This window comes from Dipodomys merriami, unplaced genomic scaffold, assembly GCF_024711535.1.
Source record: "Dipodomys merriami isolate MVZ:Mamm:240054 unplaced genomic scaffold, mDipMer1.0.p SCAF_125, whole genome shotgun sequence".
Lineage (NCBI taxonomy): Eukaryota > Metazoa > Chordata > Mammalia > Rodentia > Heteromyidae > Dipodomys > Dipodomys merriami.
In genome coordinates, this window is record NW_027202549.1 from 3,560,238 (window position 1) to 3,586,539 (window position 26,302).

The 26,302-nt window shown below is 51.6% G+C and overlaps 2 protein-coding genes across 2 annotated transcripts; both read right to left on the reverse strand.

Annotated features, from left to right (window-relative positions):
• Positions 1 to 78: 78 nt before the first annotated feature.
• Positions 79 to 14,129, reverse strand: LOC138824092 (caM kinase-like vesicle-associated protein). The gene is made up of 11 exons (XM_070017803.1): positions 13,954 to 14,129; positions 4,668 to 4,776; positions 4,421 to 4,552; positions 4,167 to 4,241; positions 3,764 to 3,902; positions 3,522 to 3,642; positions 3,294 to 3,369; positions 3,064 to 3,200; positions 2,819 to 2,897; positions 2,193 to 2,280; positions 79 to 1,931 (listed from the first exon to the last, which is right to left on the reverse strand). The coding sequence occupies exons 2-11, from the start codon at positions 4,760 to 4,762 to the stop codon at positions 1,362 to 1,364; spliced, it is 1,512 nt and encodes a 503-aa protein (XP_069873904.1). The 5' UTR covers positions 4,763 to 4,776; positions 13,954 to 14,129; the 3' UTR covers positions 79 to 1,361.
• A 4,897-nt stretch (positions 14,130 to 19,026) lies between these two features.
• Positions 19,027 to 22,786, reverse strand: LOC138824093 (uncharacterized). Its single transcript, XM_070017804.1, has one exon. The coding sequence runs from the start codon at positions 22,764 to 22,766 to the stop codon at positions 19,032 to 19,034; it is 3,735 nt and encodes a 1,244-aa protein (XP_069873905.1). The 5' UTR covers positions 22,767 to 22,786; the 3' UTR covers positions 19,027 to 19,031.
• Positions 22,787 to 26,302: the final 3,516 nt, after the last annotated feature.

Here is a 26,302-nt window from a genome sequence, read left to right on the forward strand (position 1 = left end):
CCTGCTCCCAGCCTCTCCCCTCCCCACTGCCTTCCAGGGGCTCCTCCCCGGTAGGACAGAGGAAGCAAAGGCGAGAGGTGGCCAGAGGCTTTACAGGGTGACGTTTATTTGCCAGGTTCAGCAGGCATACAGCCCACCAACCTTCACATACCAGAGCAGACCCACGGGCATGCAGGGAGAAGGGCAGGACCACCACGGAGTGCCAAGCAAGGGCGAGGACCAGTGTGGCTACCTGTCCAGGCTGTGGTAGGGTCTGACAAAGGACACCTGTCAGGAGCCTCCCTTAGGGAATTGAGGAGTCTTATTCTACTTCCTCATCCCAGCAAAGTCAACATGGCTCAGAGGCACCTGGGCCTCTGATAGCAGCAGTAGAAATAGAGGACGATCCTCTCCATGTTGTTGAACTGAGAGCAGCACATCTGCCCCTGTGAAGGGCAAACCCCAAAGCAGACTGTGAAGAACAGCCATGCAGCAGGGTCCCTGGGATTGAGAAAACTTATGGACTGAGCCTGTGTTGGGTTGGGCATCTAGGAAGAGTATGTGGACATGATCCCTCCCAATTTAGCACTGGGCCTGTACTCTTCTCTCCCTGGTTTCACTGACACATCCTAATTTTTCTTCCTTTTCACTTAAAGGTTCATGAGGATCAGGGTATAGGGCAACCCACCACAGAACTCAGAAGGGCAACGAAATAGCACAAGGTTCTTAGGAGGGCCTTTTTGGGAACAAATACAGAAGCTTCCCCTCCCCTCCCCGCTACTCATCCTCTCCCACTTCTGAGGACCCCCTCCCCACAGCCTGAATGCCAGATGACCCATCTTGACTTAAAAGCACACTGCCCTAGATTTCTGCATCCTCTATACCAGCCAATGTCCATTCCTAGAGCAACCTACACACCATAGGTAAACACCTTATGTGTAGGAGCCTAAGACTGTTGACAGGGCCTCGCTGGAGGACCAGCTCTCAGGGCAAGGCCCAGGAAAAGTATGGGACTTGCAGGGCCTGCCTGGGGAAGTGATGAGGCAGGAAGGGAAGGTGGAGGAGAGCAAGGACCCCCTGAGTATCTCTAGAGCAGCATCCCACAAAGAACAGAAACTGATGAAGCTAGCAAAAGACAGAAAAGCCACAAAAGAATCCATGCAGGGGCTGGGGCCGGCCCTGCCTTAGGCCTGCCCACCACTCACACACATACACACAGGAGGCGAGATTGCTCTCCCGTGGCCCCCAGGCATGCCCCACTATGATGGGGGGGCCTTGGAGGAGCGAGGGCATCATGCCAGTGACTTATGTACAGTGAGAAGCCCCTCATCCATTCTCCCACCCTCCTGCCCATCCCTCAAAACCCCCAGCAGGCTGCCCACTCAGCTGGTCTCCCTCTGAGACTCCTGGGCATGGCCAGCAGCCTCTTCCCCTTTACTAGAGGGCGGAGCCTGGCCTGTGGCGCCCCCTAGGGCTGTGCTGTCCGGCTGGGTCATTGCCGGCTCAGGGGTGACAGCTGCCACAGCAGCTGATGTGGCACTGCTCTGGGTGGTGGGCACTGTGCTCTCTTCTGTGGCCGGTGTGGCTCTCCCATCCGTGGCTGGAGTCGCGCTCCTGTCAGTGGCTGGGGTGACACTCCCATCCGTGGCGGGGGTGATGCTCCCATCCGTGGCCGGAGTGGCACTCCCATCCGTGGCCGGGGTGGCACTCCCATCCGTGGCCGGGGTGGCGCTACGATCTGTGCCAGCTACATTATCACTCTTGGGAGCACAGGCATCACCCCCCGTGGCTGCAGCAGCACTGCCCACAGAGGTCAGGGCAGCTCCACTTGTAAGTGCCGCTTTGATCCCACCTGCAGCCCCAGGTGTGGCAGTGTCTGTGGCTGAGGCAGCGGCGCCAGACTGCTCCGGTGCCCGGAGCCGCTTCATGAGCGTGGTCACTCGAACAGCTTTCTGGAAAGTGGACAACAAAAAAAGAAGGCTCAGGATAAGCCTTGCAATGGCCAAACCCAGCGTTTTCTATACTATCCCCACTCTTAACTACCCAAGGCCAGGCACCCCCCCCAATTTCTCAGTACTCCTGCTTAAAGTAATACAGCAGCTACAGCTCATAGCCTGAGAAAAACCTGTATTCAGCTGCAGGGGTGTGGTGCAGGCAAGAGACTGTGAGAATCGGAAGAGTCACTTTGAAAAGGATGAGTGATCAAACCTTACCTTCCACTTGGCCCTGGCAAAGTTCTTTTCAATCTGAGCACAAACACCATCTTTGATGTTCTTATCAGAAGCGGCATTACCAGAAATCCTAGAAAGGGGAATAGATATATCTGAAAGGAGAGATATATGCCTTCATGAAGGCATCCCAGGGTTTCCCTGTGGAATTTGGGACTCCCACGGAGAGCCTCTAGGCTGGCCTGAACTCTGGGTACCCCCCCCCATACACACACACACACACACACACACACACACACACACACACACACACACACACACACACACACAGTTATACGTCTCAAGAATAGAAGGTCCTTCTTTTTCTTTTTTTCTGGTCCTGGGGCTTGAATCTGGACCTGGGCGCTCTCCATGAGCTGCTTTGGCTCAAGGCTAGAGCTCTAACACTTGAGCCACAGCGCCACTTCTGGCTTTTTGTGAGTAGTTTATTGGAGAGAAAAGTCTCACTGACTTTCTTGCCCAGGCTGGCTTTGACCCATGATCCTCAGATCTCAGCCTCCTGGGTAGCTAGGATTACAGGTGTGAGCCACCAGTGCCTGCTTCTAAGTGTTAGGTATCATAATCAAGAAGACTACCTAGATTCTTTCCATCCTTCCATGAACCCTGCTCACCATTCATGGGAGATGGCCTCTTCCGCTGTGATCCGCTGGTCTTGTTCTACCTCCATCAGCCTGGTAACCAGATCTTTGGCTGGGGACAAAGCCAGGGAGAGGCGAGGCATGGGCGCCCCATCTCACTGTCTAGATGTGATGAATGGGCTGGGGGGAGCAGGAGCAGAATCCAGGAGAAGCTGAGAGCTGTGCCCCCCTCCCCATTGCCCTACAACACTACCCACGTCGCTGGGTACCTTTCTCACCTGCCTGAGAAATATCATCCCAGTACGGAGAGTCAAACTCATAATCACCAGCCAGGATCTTGCGGAAGAGATTCTTATCATGGTTCTCGTAGTCATCTTCCTCCACCTCCTCATAGAAGGGTGGGTTGCCTGAAAGCCTACATGGAGCAAGGTTACCCAGATGACCACAGACACAGGCCCCCCCCCCAACTCCACCCAGTTGCAAGCCCGCCTGTCTGCCTTCCACTCACAAGATGTACATGATGACACCAATGGCCCAGCAGTCTACAGGGCGTCCATACCGCTGTCGGCCTACCACCTCCGGGGCTACAAAGGCAGTGTCCATAGACTGATCAGAATCAAGCCTGGCCAGGTATTAGAGTGCATGCATCCATACCCATTTCCTAGGAGGGGAATTCTCCTACCCAGAGGGGCTCCATCCTCCCCCAACCCCTCACTCCTGTCCCATCCCTACTTGCCCAGATACTCCGGGGTCCCACAGGGCTCTTTGATGAGGCCATTCTCTAGCTTAGCCAGGTGAAAGTCGCTGATGACAATCTTTGAGTTCTTCAACCGGTTGTAGTAAACTAGGTTTTCCAGCTACTCCAACCAAGAATGGCAGAAGAGAAGGAAAAGGAAGCAGAGAAAGATACTCATGAGGGCTTCAGGAGCTAAATCAACACTTTAAATGTGCTACTAAGTGACCCAGTGAGGGGCTCACCTTGAGGTTTCTATGCACAATCTTCAGTGAGTGCAAGTAGGCCACAGCCTCCAGGACCTGCCGCACCACATTGCTCGTGTCTCGCTCCGAGTAGTAGCCCTGGTCCAGGATCCAGTCAAACACCTCCCTCCCCGTGGCCCTGAGGGACACCAGCCCCTGAGCCTGGCGTGGGCAGGATTGGGGGGTAGGGCGGGAGCATCTGGGAGGTCTGCCTGCACCAGGCAGCTGGCTGGGCAAGGCACAGGGACTTAGGACTCCCAAGAGTCTAGAAAGTGGGGATATGGGAGAGGGGGCGAGGGAGGGGGCAGACCACATGGGGGTTGGGCTTTCCTTAGCTGCAGAAGGAGGGACAAATCAAGGCCCTAGAAGATGGCGAATTCTGGGATCCCAAACCCACACTCACAGCTCCAGGAAGATGAAGTATTCCTTTCGAGTCACAAACACATCTACCAGTTGTAGGATGTTGGGATGTTTTACCCTAGTGGCAGGGAGAGGAACCAGAATTTAGGGCTAGGTGAATCCTTGGGAGAGGTCCCTAAAGTGACCACACCAACATGCACTGGCTAAAGGTTTGGTTGGTACTGTCTGGGTCCTCCTGCCCTTAAAGCCCTTCCCTAACCACCCCTAACCCATTCTATCCCCAGGCCTCACACTCACATCTTGAGGATGCCAATCTCATTCTTGGCCGCCTTCCGCACCTTGCGGCCATCTCGCTTCTGGAACTTCTTGCAAGTGTGCAACTTGCCTGTGGTCTTGTCTTTGGCCCGGAAGATTTCACAGAACTCCTCACTGTAGCCAACAGATACTCTGCTCAACCTTGATCTTCACATAGGGTACACTCTTCTCCCTTTCCCCCAGCCCTAGCCCACCCTGGCATCTTTGCCCCATAATGCCCAGCACTCACGTCTTGATGACCTGTCCCAAATCATATCTGTCAGTCACCTCCGACGGCTGGTTATAGTTCTTCTTGTCACCCAGAGTCACACACCCAAACGGCATTGCCAGGCTCTAAGCTGCAGGAAGGATAGAGTCTAACCCAGCGGTACCATCCTCCACTTCCCACAACATTATATCTGCTTCTGGGAGACTCCAGCCTGGCTCAGACCAGGCCATACACAGAGATGGCATCAGCAGGGAGTTCAAAGGTAGGCAGATAGAGACCTAGCCTGCTCTTTTTGGTCATACATTTAGCCATTTAACATGGCTGCCTGTATTACAACAGCCCCTACAGAGGGGAAAAAAAATGTACCAAAGCTGATATATCAGAGAATAGCTTTGCCTCATATCTACTAAAAGACTTATAAAACAAGTTCTTTAAATTTCAGCTATTTCACAGATGAAGGAGCTGTAGTCAGCCACCCACCAAATATTTATCTCTGAGGATCTGGAGACACCAAGTGTGGATTAAAATATGGATAAATGAACACTGCTGGTAGAAAGTGACTCTCTCCTTTGAAAACCGGTGGAGCTGGGCACTGGTAGTGCACTCCTGTAATTCTAGCCACTCAGACTGAGATCTGAGGATCATGGGTCAAAAGCCAGCCCAAGCAGAAAAGTCTGTAAGATTGTCTCCAGTTAACCACCAAAAAGCTAGATTTGCGTCTAGCTTTGAGCAGATAAAGCTCATGAACAGCACTAGGCCCTGAGTTCAAACCTTAGTATCAGCACTGAACAAAAACAAATACAACCAGTTTAGTCAAACATTCATACATAAATATTTGCCCTGCAGAAAAGCATATATCTGTGCTTTAAAGCACAAGAATGCTCAGGGACAATGTCCACACCCTGAATTCAAGCTCCAGGACTGGTGCACATGCGCTCTCTTTCTCTCTCTCTCTGTCTCTCTCTCTCTCTCTGTCTCTCTCTGTGTCTCTGTCTCTGTCTCTATCTCTCACACACACACATACACACATACATAAATGCTCATTATTGGTCATATCCATAACTGCCAAAAGCTGGAGATAGCCCAAATATTCACAACCAGCAAAGGACACTGATACAGTCACAGAATAGAATGTTATACTGCAAAGGAAACGAGGGGCAAACAGTACATGTTACAGAGAATTGAGAGAACTAGACTAAAAAAATAAGCATTCTGTATGTTTTTGTTGATAAAGAGACCCCCTGTCAGTATAACATGTGGAGGAGATGGGGACAAACAAGTCGTTTAAGGATTCAGGTGGACCTGTTGCAACAATGAGAAGTACAAAATGTCATGTCAAAACCAGCTTTACAATGTCGGTGTGGGGGGGAGGGGGGTATAATTGGGTGGGGGGAGGGAGGAGGCTGGGAAGGGAGGTGAAGGGTAAACAAAGGAGGAGGCTGCAATGCTTGGTAAGAAATGTATGCATTATCCTGCCCATGTAATTGTAGCCCCTCTGTACAGAATGTTCTCAAATAAAATAAAATTTAAAAAAATATTAAAAAAAAAGAGACCCCCAAACAGGCAGAATTGACTTATGCTGTTTGTGATAGAAACATAGAAGTAGCACTATACAGAATGAGTGCCAAGAATCAGAGAATGGTTTCTTCCAAGAAAACTGAGGGTGGTGACTGAGTCATGACACGTGGAGGAAGAGGGTTCTGGAGGGCTTGTTTTTGAACTCGAATGGTAGTCACACAGGTGTGCATTATCATAAATTGAAAAAACGAATATGCACATTGGGGGCACATTTCTAGATTTGTATTTCATGACAACAAATATTAGTAAATATGAAGTTCCCTGGCATGCAGAAAGCCCTGGGTTTGATTCCTCAGTACCCCATACACAGAAAAAGCCGGAAGTGGCGCTGTGGTAAAGTGGTAGCCTTATGCAAAAGAAACTCAGGGATTGTGCCCAGGCCCTGAGTTCAAGCCCCAGGACTGGCAAAAAAAAAAAAAAAGTAAAAATTAAGTTCATCCATACTAAAATGCTAGGTAGCTATTACAGAGAATAAAGCTGTACAGCCAATTGCCTGTGCTTCATGCCTGTAATCCCTTTATCTCCAATTATCCAGCAGTGGAGATGTGGCTCACATGGTAGAGTGCCAGCCTTGAGCAAAAAAGCCAAGCAAGAATGTGAACCTTGGGGGCTGGGAAGGTGGCTCAGTGGTATAGTGCTTGCCTTGCATGCATGAGGCCCTGGGTTCGATTCCTCAGCACCACATAAGCAGAAAAAAGCCAGAAGTGGTGCTGTGGCTCAAGTGGTAGAGTGCTAGCCTTGAGCTGAAGAGCTGAGGGACAGCACCCAGGCCCAGAGTTCAAGGCCCATGACTGGCAAAAAAAAAAAAAAAAGAATGTGAACCTTGAATTCAAGCTGGTCCAGGTGCATGAATGAAAGAATGAATGAATAAATAAATAGGGGCTGGGAATGTGGTTTAGCGGTAGAGTGCTTACCCTGCATGCATGAAGCCCTGGGTTCAATTCCTCAGTACCACATACACAGAAAAAGCCAGAAGTGTCACTGTGGCTCAAATGGTAGAGCACTAGCCTTGAGCAAAAGAAACTCAGGGACAGTGCCCCAGCCCTGCATTCAAGCCCCAGGACTAGAAAAAATAATAATAAATATGCTGAATAGGATACTTGTTAAGTGAAAAAGCAAGGGACAGAATAGTGAACAAAGAGAAAACTTTTTTATTTCTTTTTTGTTGGTTGTGGGGCTATTCAGGGCCTGAGCACTGTCCCTGAACCGTTTTGTGCTGAAGTCTAGCGCTCTACCACTTAAGCCACAGTGCCACTTCTGGTTTTGGAGTGGTTAATTGGGGATAAGAGTCTCATGGACTTTCCTGGACTTTCCTGCCCCAGCTGGCTTCAAACTGCAATCCTTAGATCTCAGCCTCCTGAGTAGGATTACAGGCATGAGCCATCAGTACCCAGCAAGTAAAACTATTTGAATAAAACAATTTTTAATAAAAGTTTATATATTGGTGTACGCTCACAGACTTTTTTAGAAAGACATCAAAGGAAATAGTTCTCAGCCAGGTGCCGGTGGCTCACACTTGTAATCCTAGCTACTCAGGAGGCTGAGATCAGAGGATCCTGGCTGAAGCTAGCCCACGAGACCCTTATCTCCAATAAACTAAAAAAAGAAAAAAAAAGAAAAAAAAGCCAGGAGTGGGACTGTGGCTCAACTGGTAGAGCAGTAGCCTTGAACAAAAGAAGTTCAGGGACAGAGCCCAGACCTAGAGTTCAAGCCCCAGGACAAGGGGGCAGAGGGAAGTTCTCTTTGGGGCAAAATTTCAATATTGAGGGAACAGATTTTTACTTTTTTTGTTGTTTGCTTGTTTGAGAATGGCCTCCAGGAATGCTGGGATTGAAGGTGTAAGACACCTTCCCCTCCGGTTTATTCATTTTGTTAATTTTCTAGCAGAACTTTCACTATGATTACTTTGAGTTAGTAAAGACTGCATTCAGACATGGTGCTTTGGAAATTCCTCAGTGGCAGAAGTTCCACGTAGGTAGAGAGACAGGATTAGTGCTGGGCCTTGGAGAGGAAAGATCTGTAAGGAGGCATTCAGGAAGAACAATACAAACCTGCTTATGCTTCACTGCTGGAGTTTACTAAGGACCTAGGGCTGTCAGGCCCAGGTATGAGGAGTCTCTGGACCAGATATAGTTGGTTTAATAAGCTCCTAGCGTTCTGTGCACCTGAGGCACAGTGTCCCCTAGGTCTACAACTCCACCATTTACAGCTCAATCCTCAATTATGGTGCTGGGCATCTGGCTCCGGCATCCGAAGGAAAAAGCACTAGCTGCCCTTGTTCAGAGGTGAGGTTGGGGATCTGGCGACTTTATATAGATCTTTAAAATCCTGGTCCCAGATCTGGCCTCCATAATGCCTGGTCAGTGTGAGCCTGTGGCTGCAGCAAGCTCTTTGATGCCTTGCATGTACTTCCTCCATACCGTTGTCTGTAGAGCTTGGACTGGGGGCCTTAGGTACCTAGATGCTTCTTTACCTGAAGGCTCGGACAGCCTCCTCAGGATAACCGAGAAGGAAAAATACCTTCCCCAAAGGGAGAAACTTGGTTAGAGGAATCCTGCCAGAAGAGGCTAAAGGGCAGGACCTAGACGAATCAAATCTCCTGGGTTTCTCATTGCTTCCTCCCAGATAGAGGCCAGATATCTAATCCCTCAGGTCACCACCCTCCCTTAAACCTACCCTCAGCATTAGAGAAAAAAAAAAATTCTGTAATGCCTTCATCTGGATTGCTCGGGCTGAGGGAATACAAACACATTTCATCTGCGTGATTTAAGTCAGGGTTTAAGCCATCTAGTGAAACACTGCAGAGGTAAATGAGAGCTTTGCAGACGTCACAGACTGCATATCTTCTTTGCCACCATATTCGCAGCCCTACTCCTGCATCTGCTGGGAAAAGCACACAGCCACCCACACTGCTGGTCATTCATCTCTACGCCATAACTTCTATGGGAGAGGGCCTGTATCAGTCCTCATCCACTCCAAGGGATAGCTATTGCCCTCCCAGGCTGGAATCTGAGGGGCCATATGTTGGCAAAAGTGTGGTACCTTAACCTATACCTCTCCTAGAAAGGCTGGGAAAAACCCACTGCACCCTGTCTCTGCTGCTCTGCTTACACCATTCCTTTAATACAAAAGCCCTACCCCCAAAGCTTTCCATGAGAATCCTATTTGTCACAGCAGAGTTATTTATAACATTTTTAAAAAAATCAGCAAGTAACTAAATGTCCAACAACAGGTGACTTTCCAGTTTGACGGTGTCCACTCAATCACAGGAAGTATGGACAATAGCAAAGGTACTATCCATTCAGCTTCTAGCAAGGTGTTGAGCCAAAAGCCGAATCTCTTCTTTCACTGCGATGTCTGAAATTATAAGGCTGTCTATGCAACCAATTGTCACAAGCAATCCTGATGTCCCAAGCCAGATGCAAAATGGTCCTTCCAAGAGTTATCTTCTCCAACCTTCATTCATTCTCTCTCCCTTCTAACATCTCTTGCCTGGTGGGTGGCAGGTTTTGTGTATGTCAATCCTGGCTCCCAAGATGCAGTGGCCGTGGCTGGTTTTAGGGTCTGTCTGTCTCATGGCAAGCTCATTAGCTCTGAGCCTTGTCTTATAGACCTTAGTGTTGAGACAGGAATAGTGCTGTTCCCCCCCACACCCCTTACTATAGCCAGCCAGATGTCACACAACTACTACCCCTCTCACCAGTCTAACTAAACCCCTAACTATACCCCTAGACTTCAAGGTGAAGAGAGGGGGAAAGAGGGCCATGTTTTAATTCCCTCATCCCCTCCACCCTCACCCACTCCACCATCTGCTCTCCATTGCTGCTCTCTGGGAAGGTAGTGTGGGTTAGTATGCACCCAGGCCCTGGCACCTGTCTGTGACAAGAAGGACTGTGTCCCTAAAGCCAAGTGATAGCTCTAAGAATGGTAGGAAGGCAGGAAAAAAAAAGGTTTGCATTTCTTTCTTTGTGCCCATCCTAGGGCTTGAACTCAGGGCCTGGGCATTGTCCCTCCCTGAGATTTTGGGTGCTTAAAGCTAGCACTTTAACACTCAAGCCACAGCTCTACTTCTGGAGCTTTTTTTGTTGTTTTGTTTCCTTTGTGGGAAGGTTGTTTTTTGGTAGTTTATTGGAGATGACTCTCATGGAGTTTCCTACTCAGGCTGGCTTTGAACTGCAATCCTCAGATTTCAGCCTCCTGAGTAGCTAGGATTATTGGTGATTTGGCTGTGCCCAATGGGCATTTGCATTGTTAACCTTATAACCCAGACCAAACTCTGAAAAACAGACAGCTGTCCTTCCAGTGACAGAAGACCTGGACTCTTACCTCAAATGAGTTCCACATTGGCTGGAGACATGGCTCCCACCCTTTTTTGAAGGAGATATAAACAGTATGCCCCTGGGGCTGCCCAAAGGTAAATGAAGGCAGTGCAGAGCCTGGTGTAGCCATTGCCTTCCACTCTAGTAGGTTCTCAGAGCCCAAAGGTCCAACTCTTTTACTGCCTGCTCCTAATACGTGGACACTGGACTCAGGGATTCTGGCCTTAGGAACCCAGACAATGCCTAAACCCTTGGTGCCCAAGTAATACAGAGTCCTGCAGGAGCTCTACTTCATCTTTAGTCAAGTCTAACCCAGGTGATGCCACAGTGGAACAGAGATCAACCCCATATCAAGGTTCTTTCCCTCCTTCTACTGGGTTAGCCTGATTCAGGCCTTACCTGTTAGAGCCATAAAGAGGAGCAACTCTGACTGCCCTGGTCTTCTGCCACGTGAGGATCTAAACTTGCAGAAAATCTTGGGAGGCCAGCTAGGGCCCAGGAGGCCTCTGAACTGTAGGCAACACCTCCCGATTTAGTGGCAGCTGTGAACACCAGCCCACAGGCACGCCTTTCCCCTCCCCTCCCTGCTCTCCTCTCTCAGGGAACTAGGGCTAAGTTTCCTGCTGCCATGCTGGTGCCCAGGTCTAAGTCTTCTAGCCTCAGCCACAAGTCCAAGGGAGTTGGAAAGACTCCTCATAGGATCTGGTAACAATAGACAAAACCAAGCTTTTACCTCCATTGTTTAGTGAGATAGGACACTGACTGCCCTGGGTGGGGACCATCTCCACCACTCTCAATAGTTCCTGGAGCTGAGTCTCCCCACCAAAGCAAGGAGAATGGAGGAGGAAGTGTCCACCAACCCTGGGAGTAGGCATGGCATCCAGTGCTACCTCTAGAAAGTTCAGGACAGGCTGTGCCAAGAGCCAAGTGTCCCTGGGCCCAGGACCTGGATGCCCATCTTGGAACCCCTGAGGAGAATCTACTGGAGGCCCTACTTCCTTTTGGTTGGAGATGGGGAAATGTAGAGGAAGGCACTGGAGTAAAGGTTGCTATGGTGATGGAAGTTTTAAAACAAGAGGAGGATGGGAGAGGTCTTAAGAAGCCAGGTTCTCTTCTTTAAAAAACAAAACAAAACAAAACAAAACAAAACAAAACAAAAACTCCCTAACATGTTGGCCTGGCTCTTTCCCCATAGGTTCTATGACTCTGGTTCCTATCAAAGGGGAGGTGGGGAAATAGACTTTAGTAAAGAGAGGACCAGAGATGCAGAAAGAGGAGCAAAGGTAGAAGAGGAGCAAAGGAAGTGACAGTTAAAAAAAAAAAAAAAAAAAAAAAGACACCAACACAAGGGGGAGATAGGCAAGGGATTCAGAAGGAGCCTTAGGGTGCCTAGAAACAATTCTAGACTTCCATGGCTATGGGCTCTGATTTCCTAGGCCAAGACCTTTAGCCTGTAGCCCAGACACAGGCTGAATTTGGTGTAAGAAGCATAGCAAAAAGAGGTCAGCTTCTTGGGGCCTCTTGGTGGAGAAGAGGCTAGCTGTTGCAGGCCCCCATTCAGGACAGTTCCCCAGTCTGTCATTATGGTAACTTCGTCAAGGAAGATCAGCATGTGGAAGACATGCGCGCACGCGTGCGCGCACACACACACAAACCTTTGTTCCACTGGCCCAGATGTACCCAGGACCCCAGAGAACTTCAGACCATCTGCTCAACTCTCTAGGCCTTGGGTCCCCTTGGGTCCCCTCTTGTATTTGAGCTTCATCTTATCACCAATTCCCCTTTCCTCTGCAGATCTCATCAAGAGCCAAATCCAGCAGCGCAAGCAACCCAGAAAGAGCATGACAACTCCATGACTCTGGTCCCCATGCCTCAGTTTCCCTACACTGAGATGATACAATCTGTAGCCTTTGCCTGGGACAGAGAACTGCCCACCTGTCTGTGGGTGATGCCCAAGGCATAAAGCTAGAGAGAAATGCCATCAGCAGACAGGTATAAAACCAGTCTAGGGCACCTGAGGATTGACACCTAATGATGGGGAATAAAAAAGGGGGTGATGGAGATCCCTGCCTCATTCTGGGGATCAATCTGACCTTGAGGGGAGTCACTGGACCTGGCAGGAAATCAACTCTAAGGGAGAGGGGACAAGAACACCAGAGTCTCCAAACGTGGTCCTGGGGGGAGTCGGTCAGGTGTGAGAGGGACGGGCCTTGGGGGCTGGTCAATGCAAAAACAGCTAGACTAGCACACACCCAGTTTTGGGTGAGGCAAAGGGGGAGGGGGAGGGCCCGTCCTCTAGTAAGGAACTCAACAGTGGCAGGATCTGCCTGGAGGTGATGGGGGTGCAGACAAAAGCAGTTGGCAGAGCTTTGGGGGGAGAAGGAGGGGGGCTCAAAAGCCCAGGATCTTTGCCAGACAGTAGAAGCTGGGGTGGGGGGGCGCTTCGTTGGAGCTCAGGCTGGTTCCCTTTACCATCTCACTGAGGGGCTCTGGACCCTCCCCTCACGATACCACCCTGACCCCCTTCCCCAGGGCTGCTGGATCGCCCCCGCTGGCACAGCAACACACATGCGGGAGACACACGTGTGAGCACCAAGCCCCGCTTCTATCTCCCAGCAGGAACGTGTGTGCCCCGCACCCCCAACCGCGCACGTGGGTCCAGACACTTGACCCCCCCCCAACTGGCCTTCGAGAGAAGACTTTGAAGACAGAACTTGGCTGAGGGGGGGGTGATTCCCCACACACACCCCTCCCAAGTGCTAGGAGCCTTCCCCCCCCAACACACACCACCCCCCACCCCCAACCTTGCAGCAGCCCCGCCCAGCCCCCTCCCGGGTTTGTCGCCCATAAAGAACTCTCCGTTGTCATGGAAATTAGTGACTGCTAAACCAGAGGGAGAGGGGGGGGTTCAGGGACATCTGGGAGGGGCTGGAGGCGGCTATGGGGAGCCGGGGTGGGGGGTGTGTGGATGGTTCAGCCTGGGTGGTGGGGAGGATGGGGGGGCACTACGAATCTTAGAGGGGGGGGTTCGTGGGTTCACAATTGGGAACCGCAGAGGCTTGTTCTGAGACCACCCCCCCAACCACACACACACACACACCTCCCCAGAGTCGACCGAGGAAATGAACTTTAGCCTAACCGCCCCCCACCCCGCACCCTCGACTCTGCATGCCATACCCCCCCCGACACCCCCAGATCTGCAGAGCCCGCTTGGCAGTGCCCTCGCGGCGCTCCCGCACAGTCTGTACCCCCGAACCCCAGAGCCAGGGGGGAGAAGCAATCCCCCCCCACAACGCTCCCCCCCCCAGACTCCAAACACACACAGCCTGCCCCGAAAGGTGCATCTGAGCAGCACACCCACTCCCCCTCCCCACCGCCCGCACCCCGTCCCAGCCCACCCCACCCGGCACCTGCAAGCGGCTGCGATCGCGGACTCAGCAGGGGACCGAGGAGGAGGAGGAGGAGGAGGAGGGCTCCGGGGGCGGCGGGCAGAATCCGCTCCGGGCACGCGGGGCAGACGCGGCGCGCCAGCTGCAGCCGCTTCAGCTCGCGAACCTCCAGCATCGCCAGTCCGCTCTCCGGCAGCGGATTCGCACCCCGGGCCGGGGGCGGGCTGGGGGGGCGGGGCCTCACCACCGGGCCCGCCCCCACCCTGCTTGGAGAGGCAGAAGGAAGACTGGAAGGGAGGGAGGGTGGCGGGGGGGGGGGGGGATAGTGGGGGGTGGAGGCGGGAAATGCGCTTCATTGAGGTCGTAAAAGTGGTTGAGACCACCTGGCCCCAGGGCTCCCTGAGACCCTCAGATTCCTGACCCTGCAACAGGGGCTTGGAGCGCCCTTTTCTAGCCCCATTGTAAGGAGTATGAAGAAGGAAGTTGGGGAAAAGCCAGAGTCCTGCCTGAAGGTAGTCTGCGGGGGGCGGGGGGGGGGGGGGAGAGAAGAACCAGGGGTGTCCAGATCCCCTAAACCTGATCCAGAGCAAGTTGAGGGCAGGGCTCAGAAGAACCAAATGGGCAATTGCCAAGTTATACCCTAGCCAGGAGCTATAAAACACACAGGTGTCTCTGTGTGTGTGTGTGTGTGTGTGTGTGTGTGTGTGTGTGTGTGTGTGTGTGTGTGTGTGTGTGTCTGTGTTTGTCTGTGTCTGTGTGTGTGAAGGCAGACAATGGAGACTGCCCTACCGTTAATTCTTTCAAGGCCAAAGCCTTCTCCAAGATTGAATTCCAGCCAGGGTGGCCTGGCCCACTCTGCCCTCTTTTGTATGGATGAGTCTAAGTTTCTTTCCCAAATTATAATAAAAGTCACCCTCTGATACCATGTAGGCTCCGTTTGGATTCCCAATGTAATCACCCACAAACACATCTTGAACAGCATTACCCAGGTGGCCTAGGTTTGAAATATGGGGGCACGGGATAATTGCAAGCATCAAGCTGCTCCCACCCAGGCCCTGGCCTGTTTGCAGGAAAGCCACTCCGAACGGCTAGAAAGAAGGGGTTGTTTTTGTTTGTTTGAGGCTTATTTTGGTTGGTTGTAGGGCTTAAACTCTGGGCCCAGTCACTGACCCTGAGCTCTTCAGCTCAAAGCAAGCACTCTACTGCTTGAGCCACAGCGCCACTTCTGGTTTTCTGGTGGTTCATTGGAGATACGAGTCTCACAGACTTTCCTGCCCGGGCTGGCTTTGACCTGCGATCCTCAGATCTCAGCCTCCTGAGTAGCTAGGATGACAGGCGTGAGCCACCAGCGTCCAGCTAGAAGGGAGGTCCTCCTTTGTTCATGGATATAATACCTCACTCCAAAATTCCTGAGCACTATCTTTTTTTGGGGGGGGAGGGGTCCAGTTGTAGGGCCTGAACTCTCTGGGCCTGGGCGCTGTCCCTCAGCTCTTCAGCTCAAGGCTAGCACTCTACCACTTGAGCCACAGCACCACTTCCGGCTTTTTTCTTTTTGCTGAGGAATCGAGCCCAGGGCCTCAGGCATGCAAGGCAAACACTCTACTACTGAGCCACCTTCCCAGCCCCAACCTGAGCACTATCTTGAAGCTGGTTCCCCTTCCACCTCACCCTTTCCAGTGAGCCTCCCAGAATATGGTCATCCTCAAATCAGCATGCTGAGTTAGGCTCTCCTGCATGGCTACCCCCTGGCTGATGACAGGAGAGACCATCCAAGTAAAGCTGGGGCTGGCACTGGGACTAAAAGACTTGCCTGAGAAACGTCTCCAACAAGGCCACTCAATATCTTCCTTACAAGGGGCTGGGAAGGTGGCTCAGTGGTAGAGTGCTTGCCTTGCATGCATGAGCCCCTGGGTTCCATTCTTCAGTACTATATAAGCAGAAAAAGCCAGAAGTGGTGCTGTGGCTCAAGTGGTAGAGTGCTAGCCTTGAGCTGAAGAGCTCAGGGACAGCACCCAGGCCTAGAGTTCAGGCCCTATGACTGGCAAAAAAAGAAAAGAAAAGAAAATCTTCCTACAGAGAGGGTGGTGAGGTACTCTTGCCATTCTTCCCTGGCTTTGTGGGGAGAGGGGGAGCACGGGAGGGGGGGGCGAAAGGGGGGAGCACACACGTGCTGGTCCTAGGGCTCGAACTCAGAGCTGTGGACACTGTCCCTGAGCTCTTTTGCTAAAGGCTAGCACTTGACCACTTGAGCTACAGCTCCACTTCCAACTTTTTGTAATTAATTGCATATGAGTCTCATGGAGCCAGGCGCTGGTGGCTCATGCCTGTCATCCTAGCTACTCAGGAGGCTGAGATCTGAGGATCAGGTTTCAAAGCCAGCCTGGGCAGGAAACTCTGTGACACTCTTATCTCCAGTAAACCACCAGAAAACCAGAAGTGGCACTGTGACTCAAGTGGTAGAGTGCTCCCCTTGAGCTGAAGAGCTGTGGGACAGCGCCCAGGCCCAAGTTCAAATCCCACAGCCAACTAAAAAATATATTTTTTAAAATTTTTGTTCGATCATGGGGCTTGAACTCTAGCCTGGGCACTGTCCCTGTGCTCTTCAGCTCAAGGCGAGTACTCTACCGCTTGAACCACAGTGCCACTCAAAAATAATTTTTTTTAAAAAAGAATTTCATGGGCCAGGCTGGCTTTGAACTGCGATCCTCAGATCTCAGCTTCCTGAGTAGCTAGGATGACAGCCATGAGCTACTGGCACTCAGCTTACCCTAGCTTTTTTTTTTTTTTTTTTTTTTTTTTTGGTCATGGGGCTTGAACTCTGGGCCTGGGCGCTGTTCCTCAGCTCTTCAGCTCAAGGCAAGTGCTCTATCACTTGAGCTACAGTGCCACTTCCGGTTTTCTGGTGGTTTATTGGAGATAGGAGTCTCACAGTCTTTCTTGCCCGGGCTGGCTTTGAACTGTGCTCCTCAGATCTCAGCCTCTTGAGTAGCTAGGATTACAGGCGTGAGCCACCAGCACCTGGCTACCCTAGCTTTTTAAGTCATCTCCTCTAAGATTAGCTAATATCACTCTGAATTTCTGGGTTCCAAGTAGTCTTGGTCATGACATCTTCCCACCCACCCTCACGATTGGATCGAAATCTCCTGGCAAACAGGGCATATGGAAGACAGAGTGGTTTTTTTTTTCATTTCAATATGCTCAGCTAATGTCTACAGAATGAATGAATAGCCTGGCACTCCATCCTTCCTGCCATCTGCCCACTATCCTTAAAAACAATAGGCTTCTGAGTTGATTAGGGGAGCCCAGACATGCTTGCTGAACCCACATGAGCAGGTACACATTTTCTGTCATTTCTTAGGGTCCTGACCATCCAAGCCTGGGGGCCCAGGAGAAGCTGGAATGGGGATTCGGAGGTGAGAGGAAGGGGTGGCTCCCTAGGGCCTTGCCTGCTGTTGGCAATACTCCACCTTTTGGTCCTATGTGAACGTGGGTGATAGCACGAGGCAGGATGTGTGTGCACACGTGTATGTGTGAATATTCTGATGCCAAGGGAATGGTAACAGCACAGTGTATGCAGTGGTGCCTAGGGGCACGTGTTTCTGGGTTCAGTGCAGCCAGGCATGCTGGCTGGCACGTGTGTGGGGATGCTGTAGCTAGTTCCTAGAGCTGCGGGGCCCCCTTCCTGTCTGACACAAGCCTCAGGATTGTGGAGGCTGGATCAGCCGTGAGAACAAGACAGAGAAAGGCTGAACTATGTGCAAGGGGGGGGGGGAAGGGCAGGGAAGGTCTGTGATGACTGTACATCATTAGCTATTTCTAAGTTTCCCCCCTGGACAGTTCCTTGCTCTCAGGTGTGTGTATGAGGGCAATCTGAAGGCATGGCTTCTTTCTTGGTTTCCATTCTGGGAGACACAAGCAGGGTAGGACCAACTTCAATGTTTGAGCTTCAGCCTCTAGCTGAAGTAGGGGCTAGTAACACCAGCTAAATGCCATCCCTATATCTCTTCCAGGCCATATACTGGGGCAATTCCAAGCTTGCTTCCTACTTCTCCTATTCAGAGCTAGACAAGAGTCAGAGGACATAGCTTCTAGCTATCCACTGGCCCCAGAGATGGCCCCTAAGCATAGGGTAGAATTTGAACCAAAAGCCGAGGCAGTTGGCACGGACCAGAGGTCTCTCTGCAAACCTTCCTGAAGAGAATTGTACCTGAAGAGAGGAAATGTCTGGAAAGATAAGCTAGGGAGGAGAAGGGAGCCCCAAATTGCTAGCAAATCAAAGGGGCAGAATAAGAGGTGAGTTTCAGTATCCTAGAGCAGGCTTGAGCCTCATCTACCATTTCTGATCCAGGATCCAGGATTTATTTGCCCTCTTTACTCCCTGCCCTAGGGACCAAAGGCCAGTCGCTCCCAATGTGTTACATTGGGGCTGGCTGACAGAAACCCCTACTAACCTAGCTAGAGCTCCAGCCAAGGTGAAGACTCTAGGAGATACCTGTGTTACCTGGTTAGCTCCCCTAAGCATCCTAGATTTGGATAAGTATCCTCCCTTAAGGTCAAATGCATCCGATCCCTGGCCATCTTTGGAACTGCCCTGCTATTGTCTGTTGTTGCTGGCCTCAAACCCCCAGAAGAAGATCCAAGATGGGCCGGGGGAAGCCATCTTCCTTTTAGAGGTAGGGGAAGGGGCTGCCCCCCACCCCTACCTTATGACTCACTCTAGGCTGTGTGGGTTATTACATTATGTTTGAAATTGCTATGGCAACTAGCTGGCAATCAAGGGTAATTGCACTTGTTGTCAGGGCAACGGGGCAAAACCCACAGCAGCCATTCTGTGGTTGCCCTTGGGGTGTAGTAAAGGTCGGGCCAGATCCGAGCTAGTCCCAGTCAAGGGGCTTCAGGACCCTTCCAGGAAAAAGGCAGGTTGTCCGGATCTATGGATCTATCGACTTTGGAAGGAAGAGACAAGAACTTTCTATTGGGTCCAACTCGGGGAGAGCCAGGGCCCTCTTCCCTGACCTCATGCCCGCTTTCCCCCATGCCACTTTCTGCCTGAAATATGCAACAATCCTTTAAGCAAGCAGAACCAGAACTTTATGTGTTCATAGCTGGTACTTGTAGATAGCCCATGGGCCCTCTTCTTCGTACTCACGACGGCTGAGCCATAAGCTCTGGAAGGAATTCCGGCATGCCATGATAGAGCCTCCCAGCCACGCAGCAACTGCGCGATGGGAAGAGCCCAGTACAGTAGCATCAGGACCCAGTTCCTGTCTCAGACGCTCAGGAAAACCATTCACCAGGGTGCTGCCACCTTCCAGCACCACATTAGCCAGCAGCTGCTGCTTCTGCTTAGCCTCTAACTGGCTAATGCTTAACAGAGCCAGCTGTGGGAGGCCTGGCTGGTTTAGGCCTAACAAATTGGGCTGGAAGAGAGCCTCAGGGCAACAGAAACGCTCAGTGCCCAGTGTGATGATCTGCTTATCTGGGAGCACAAAATCCACCCGGGCCTGGGACTGGGTACGAGCCATCTCGGCCTCCATATCCAGGGCCACGTAGCAGCAGGCCTCTTTAATCTGATTGACCAGTCCTGCCTTAGGTGGAGAGTGACCACTTGCCTGCAGCAACTGAGCCAAATAGTCCGTGAGGTCAGTCCCAGCCACATCTAGCCGATAGGTGTCAAGTGGGGCTAAATCCCCGGTGAGGATGGGAGCTACATAGGAAGTCCCATGACCACTGCCCAACACTAGCCCAGTGGTTCGCCCATAAGCATAGAGTGTCAGCAGAGCCTGGTGCACTGTCTGCATAGCTGGCACGTGGAAACGCTCAAAGAGTATTTCAGCCACCTTTTCTCGATTGGTACGCGGGGAAATAGGGGAGTCAGCTACAAGCACAGCCAGCTGCTCAGGCTGCACCCCCAGCCTGCAGTAGAACAAATGCTGCCACAGCACTTCTAACGCGTCCCAGTCCGAAACCACACCTCGGTTGAGCACTGGATAGGAGCTCTCTTGGTTTTCAGGCACTGTATACTGGGGCTGGCCCTGGCCCGGTTGCTGTAGCATGTGGACTTGGGAGGGTACCACACTGAGGACGTGGTCTTCTCCAGCCAGGCCACATTTGGTGAATCCTGTGCCTGTATCGATCACGATAGCTGCCATATTCTGGTAAGAGCCTGAAGTGTGGCGGTAGAGCACCGGTGACCGTACGGGCAGGACATCCATAGCGGATACCAGCTCATAGCAGGACCCACGGAGAAGGCCAAGATGTGCTACCACTGACGAGCATGTAATGTCTTCAGCTGTCAGCTTGAACTGATTCCCACTCTGAGGCTCAGTGCCCACAGGGGCCACAGGTACCACCTTGCAGCCAGTGGCCGGTGTGGCAAATGTGACCAGCGAAGGCTGTTCCTCAGAGGCCCTGGGGGAGTTTCCTTGCTGCCAGGATGGAAGCTGATGCATGCTGAAGCTTTGCGCCCCATTGATGCCAACTTTACCTCTATTCACATAGAGATGGGTCTCCTCAGGGGCTAGGGGCGTATGGAGTAACCCCACTGGGGTAGGGTGACCCAAAGCAGGCTTATCTTCCTTGATGGAGCTTTGGCTAGGTTCTCCAGAGGTGAAGTGCTCTCTTGGGAGAGAGGGTACTTTAGACATGGGTGGCTTTCCTGTGAGAGGTACCTGCCCAGTGACGGGAAACTGTCTGGCCAGAGGGGTCTGTCCAGTAAGAAGAGGCAGACTGGTAAAAGAGGATGCCTTGGTGGAAGGAGGCTGGCCAATCAGAGAGCCTTTCTCAGCTGTAGGTAGCTGTCTAGCAAGGAAGTTCTGCCCATTGAAAAATGTTTGCCCAGTGAAGGGGATCTGCCAAGCATCTTTAGCCTGAAGGTTCTCAGGGTGAGCTGTAATGACCTCTTTCTGGTTGTGACCATTTACATCCTCCTGGAGCAGAGATCCAGACACTACCTGGTTATTGGTTGATGGATCTGACTTCATCCACTGACATTTCTTGTTCTGGGCCATGGAGGGATCTGGCATCCTGGAGGACTCTACCATCCAGATGGTGGGAGTAGGTTCATTCTTTCCCGTATCTGGTTTGGACCAGCTAAGATCAGGAATGTGGGTCACTATGCTTTCACCATATTGGCTGGGCCTTCTCAGTGGAACAGGCCTGGTGAGCATGTCGACCCTGACAGGTGTCTCAGTAGGGAGGTACTTCTGCGATCCTAGGTTGTGACTTGCCTCTTTGGGGAGCAAGGCCACCTCTGGATAGCTACTAGAGGAGAGACTGGATGGCACAGGACTGGATAGTATGGCCGTGGTGGACCAGAATCTGGAGTTGTTGCTGTCAGAGGAAAGAGCTGGACTGGCCGTTGGCAAGGTAGTGGGTCCGTTTTCAGGGACGTAGATGGGTGGGTGGTTGGGCATGAGGCCCACCAGTACTGCCCGTGATCCCATAGGGTCATGGCACATTAGTCCCATCCTGGAATTGCCAGTGGCCATATCAAACACCAATACATGGTCTTCTACAGAATTCTGGAGCTGGCAGGTGGGGGCACTGGAGGTGGGGACCTGCATAGCTGCCCCAGGTGTCTGGGGCGAGAATTGCTTCTGGCAGGTTGTGTGATAAGACAGTGGCACACGGGAGCCATAATTTTTGCCACTTATAGGAAACTGCTTGTCTGGCTGAGAGTCGGAGACGTTCTTGCAACTCTTCTGGGCCTTGACAGTCCTTGACTCTCGATCTGATTTGGGGATGCCTGGACTGAAAGCATAGTCCGTGGACTTCTCTGCTAGGTCCTCCAATTGCTCAGCTGGCACCTGCCTTTTGGCACCATTGTATTCCTGGGTACACTGTGAGAATTTGGGGATCGATGCTGGGATGGGAGGCCCTTCGCTAGAATGGAAGTTCACTTTGTTCTGGCAAGATGTGACCATTTTAAAAGGCTCCGAGTTGGTGCACCATCGGTGGCTACACTTTCCACAGAGGTCTCTAGATGAGCCTTTGTTGATCGCAGTATTTTCAGTCAGGGGGTCCAGGGTATAGGTGTAAGGTCCAACTACAGCAGGTTTTGGAGTCTTTGGGGGAGCCGGAGTAGTAGCCTGAGCTGGAGTTGAACGAGCAAGTGATGGGGACGAAGGAGCTGTTGTTACAGCAGGAGTTTGAGCTGGACATGGGTATTTGTTCTGACCTCCATCTTGGGTTAGAGCCTGATCTGGAGCCTGAGATGGATCCAGAATAAAACGTTGGCCTTCACACATACCATTCTCTCCTGAGAGAGAGTAAGGCAGCCACCGACTCTTCCTGGGGCCCAAGGAGGTCACCTGATCAAGGCTGCAAGAACCTTTGCCCCAACCTATAAGGACTTTAGCCGGAACCTTACCATCCTTCCCAATGTGCAGCTGAAGCCGAGAGAGGCTGGGTCCATATTGGATTGTGTCATTGGTGCCGTTGTTGCCTGTGTACACTGGTAAGGTGAGGGTCCCATCATCCATGATGAGATGCTGTTGGGCTTCCACTGTGGGGCTCGGGAATGGGTTAGTAGACGAGAGTCTCAGGGCATCCTGGGAGTCCTGCTCATAGTTACATGGGGAGATAACCTGAGCAGGGTCTTGGGGTAGTTGGTGAATGGGCTCAGGGATGTTGGCCTGGGAGGCTGGGCCACAGGCTTCATCAGAGATGGGTTCGATGGGCATTGACAACCCCTGCTGCAAGTATAGGGATCCTGAGTTTACCCATTGTCCCTGGGACTCTCTGAGGCCACCCCCTAGCTGCTGACTGCTGGGTGAGGGGTGGCCTTGGGGGCCCGATGGATCAGGGCCCCCCACCTTCTTGGTGGCTTCCATAGTCCTGTTCCATGCCCGAGGTGCCCTGCCCCCAGTCCATCGCCATGGCAACAGCACACATCACAGCCCCCAGTAACCCGGGGTGATTGGAGTGTGGGAAAACAGGGGCCCCGCCCCATGAGGAGTAAAGAGGCCTGCTCTGGGGGCCTTGGGAGACAGAAAAACCCAGAAGCCCCAGTGAGGACAGCCAGCCTTTTCTCCCTCTTACCCAGACAGTTGATCACTGTGTCTAGACCAGACCCAAAGTGAAGGCAAGAGTACAATCAAGGATAGGGAGAGGAATCCTCTGGGTGTTGACCCCTTTGGGCCCACCTAAAGGTGGGGTGGGGGGAATTAAAGAGCCTTTATCACTTAGTCCTAGAAGATAGAAGAGGGTGAGGGGCCCAGGCTCAGGCCCAAGCTTTCCTCCCCTGTGTTCCATAGCTCCCTCGCCGGGGACAACAGCTCCTTGGCAGTCTATGCTGCTCCAGATGGTTTTCCTCTGCCTGTGCCTCATAGAGCCCCCTCCCCAGAGCCACATGTCCCTGAAGCCTAGGACGGGTCTCCTGCAGGAGTGGGGATGGGGGCGGCAGAGGTGGGGGTGGGCCTTCCGCGCAGAATCCTTAAGTCAAAATATTCCAGCTCTTTGTCACATTGTGTCAATGTCATCTTGACTATAACAGGAGCAGAGCACTGGGCACAGGGGCTAGGCCACCAGTGATCACAGGGTCAGCCAAGAAACAATTACAAGAACGGATAGGGACACAGTTGGGCACAGGGCCAGCCACACGGGAGGAGAGGGGGGCATGGAAGGTACAGAAATACTCCTTGCATACAGAACTATACGGTGCAAGCAAATACAAGTTAGACAAAGACCTGGATCTAAACCAAGTGAGCTTCAACCTCCATTTCTTAGGAGGACAGACAGAGGAACAGGGAGCAATCGAATCTGTCCCAGGGGCTCAGAGCTACCCTGCAACCAAGACAGATCCATCCATTGCCAGCTACCCAGCTCTGGAGGTTCTGCCGGAAGCAAAATGAGACCTTCCTTCCTCCCTTCCGCATGGCCCCCCCCTCCATTTCTCCCTCCTAGCTCTGAGCTCTGAGCCTGCCTTCTGTCTCCTCCAGGGATGGATCCTTCCCTTCAGGCCTCAATCTTCCCACCTAGGAAAAAGGTATTGTGGCCAATGCAGCAATAGGCTTGTCGTCCATATCGGTGGTGGTTTCACAGAGATTAAAAATAGTGTTTACAGTTGGCCATGGGGGTACACAAGGCTGTGTGACCAGGGACCAAGGGTAGCGCTCTGCTACGTTTGCATCTTTCTGATTCAGCACTGGGCAAAGCCTGACTCATCCACATCTCAAGCCCCCTGGGTCCCACAATGCAGCTTTCAGTAAAGAACAGGAACAGATAGCTCAGACACCAAAGTACCTTGCTGCTTAGCCTCGTGCGATGGCCTTGTGCACGCTGTACTCATTGTGTATGCGTGTACTTACGCACACATGTACTTGGGGAACACTGTTAAATCTGCCCAAGTGAGCTAGTTGGGGTTTTTTTTTTCCATATCAGTGATGCTAGTAGCTGTGTAGCATCAGAGCTAGGCTGTATCTGGGAGGGCTAGAGAGAGGCTCTGTGAAACCCTACCATCACCACCACACACATACCTGTCTAACCACTTAGCCTACCTTTACTAGACACAGAAGTAAAGCACAGCCTTCCTTTTCTGAACTGGAATTCTTTGTGAGTAACTAGTAGCCTGGAAAAAGAGAGTAAACCAGTTGAATGGTCTTGCTCAAGCAAGAAAGCCCCAAAGAAGCAAGAGAAAGGCCAGGTGTTGGTAGCTCATGTCCGTAATCCTAGCTACTCAGGAGGCTGAGAGCTGAGGATCATGGTTCAAAGCCAGCCTACGCAGGAAAGTCCAGGAGACTCTTATCTCCAATTCATCACCAGAAAACTGAAAGTGGTGCTGTGGCTCAAGTTAGAGCGCTTGCCTGGGCTGAAGAGCTCAGGGATAGCATCTAGGCCCTGAGTTCAAGCCCCAGGACTGGCATGAACTAACTAACTACATGAATAAATAACAGTGATATTAGATTCTTCCTCTGTGCTGGTGCAGTCTATAGAGCACATGGAACCTAGCCTGACAGCAATTCAATGAGCTGTGCAGTAGCTGTACTTTATTATGATGAGAAAGAAATCGAAGGGCTGGGAAGGTGGCTCCGTGGTAGAGTGCTTGCTTTGCATGCATGAGGCCCTGGGTTCGATTCCTCAGCACCACAGAAGCAGAAAAAAGCCAGAAGTGGTGCTGTGACTCAAGTGGTAGAGTGCTAGCCTTGAGCTGAAGAACTAAGGGACCACACCTAGGCCCAGAATTCAGGCCTATGACCTACAAAAAGGAAGGAAGGAAGGAAGGAAGGAAGGAAGGAAGGAAAGAAAGAAAGAAAGAAAGAAAGAAAGAAAGAAAGAAAGAAAGAAAGAAAGAAAAAGAGAGAGAAAGAAATCAAAGTCCAATAAAGGGAGAGAGGCTTATCATAGCTAATCTATAACAGAATCAGAACCTGAAGCTACAGTATCGAGCTCATGCCAAGACATGAGTCCTTCTGGAAAGGAGTCAACAGACTTCCAGATGTTGCAGGGCCCAACCCTAACCCAAGCTATGTCTTTCATGAACCTGATGGCTTATTGCAGGAGGGACTCAGGCCCTGGAAGGAGTGTTTTCCTTGTTTCCTTGTTAATGAACACTAAGCCTCCTAGGAGTCTGATGATAATAAGTATGGACCAGCTGCATACCCTTTAAGGTCAAGCTAAGTCCTTTGTACTCAAAATTCTTGGTTAGCTAAAGCCTGTATCTATCTCATCAAGCTGAGGAAAGGGTCTTCAGGGTAAGTTAAAAAACAACAACAACAACAAAAACTCCTAGTCTGGGCTCCTTTTGCCCATCCCCTGGAGATAGTGCCCCAGTACCCTTCCCCCTCCCATCCCCCACTTGTTTTTAAATAGTCTCTCACCAGGAAGAAGGGCGTCCAATTCTATTTCTGATTCTAGGAAGTGAGGAGGACCAAGGTGTTGCTATGGCAACCCAGAGAGCCCCTCCCCCCAGGCTGAGCCCATTCCCCAGGCTGAAGGCTATAGAGTGGAAAGAGGGTAGCAAGAAGATGTTGGAAGGAGTTCAGTCAGGGTAAAGCCAGAGGTTGTCTCCCCTAGAGGTGGGGGTGGTGTGGGGGAGTCACTATTGCCTTCCCCCCTCACACTTCACCTTATCCTCCAGACAGGCACAGGGAAAGGCCCTCATTCCTGGGTTAGTGTCAGGAAACCCTTTTCCTCTGTGGATTAAGCAGCTGCCCTGTCGTGGAGGATACTTGGTGATGGTAAAAAGATGGCAGAAAAAGGCCCTCAAAGGGAGAGGCACGGAAGGTTTGCAAAACTCTTTGGCCTATTCTGCCAGACCGCTCATCCAATACAGGCCTATTTTGGGCTCGCTTGTGTACTTAGCAGGCAGATACTTCTGTCAGGTCCTTGATTCTGCACTTTTCCAGTCCACCTTCTACTTTCAGTGCTC

Excerpts from the sequence above, each read along its gene's own strand:
- LOC138824092 (XM_070017803.1), bottom strand. The coding sequence starts at position 4,762 with ATGCCGTTTGGGTGTGTGACTCTGGGTGACAAGAAGAACTATAACCAG. Across the intron at positions 4,242-4,420 it reads GAGATTGGCATCCTCAAGAT|GGTAAAACATCCCAACATCC; the intron begins GTGAGTGTGAGG and ends CCCTGCCACTAG. Across the intron at positions 1,932-2,192 it reads TTGCCAGGGCCAAGTGGAAG|AAAGCTGTTCGAGTGACCAC; the intron begins GTAAGGTTTGAT and ends TCCACTTTCCAG.
- LOC138824093 (XM_070017804.1), bottom strand. The coding sequence starts at position 22,766 with ATGGAAGCCACCAAGAAGGTGGGGGGCCCTGATCCATCGGGCCCCCAA.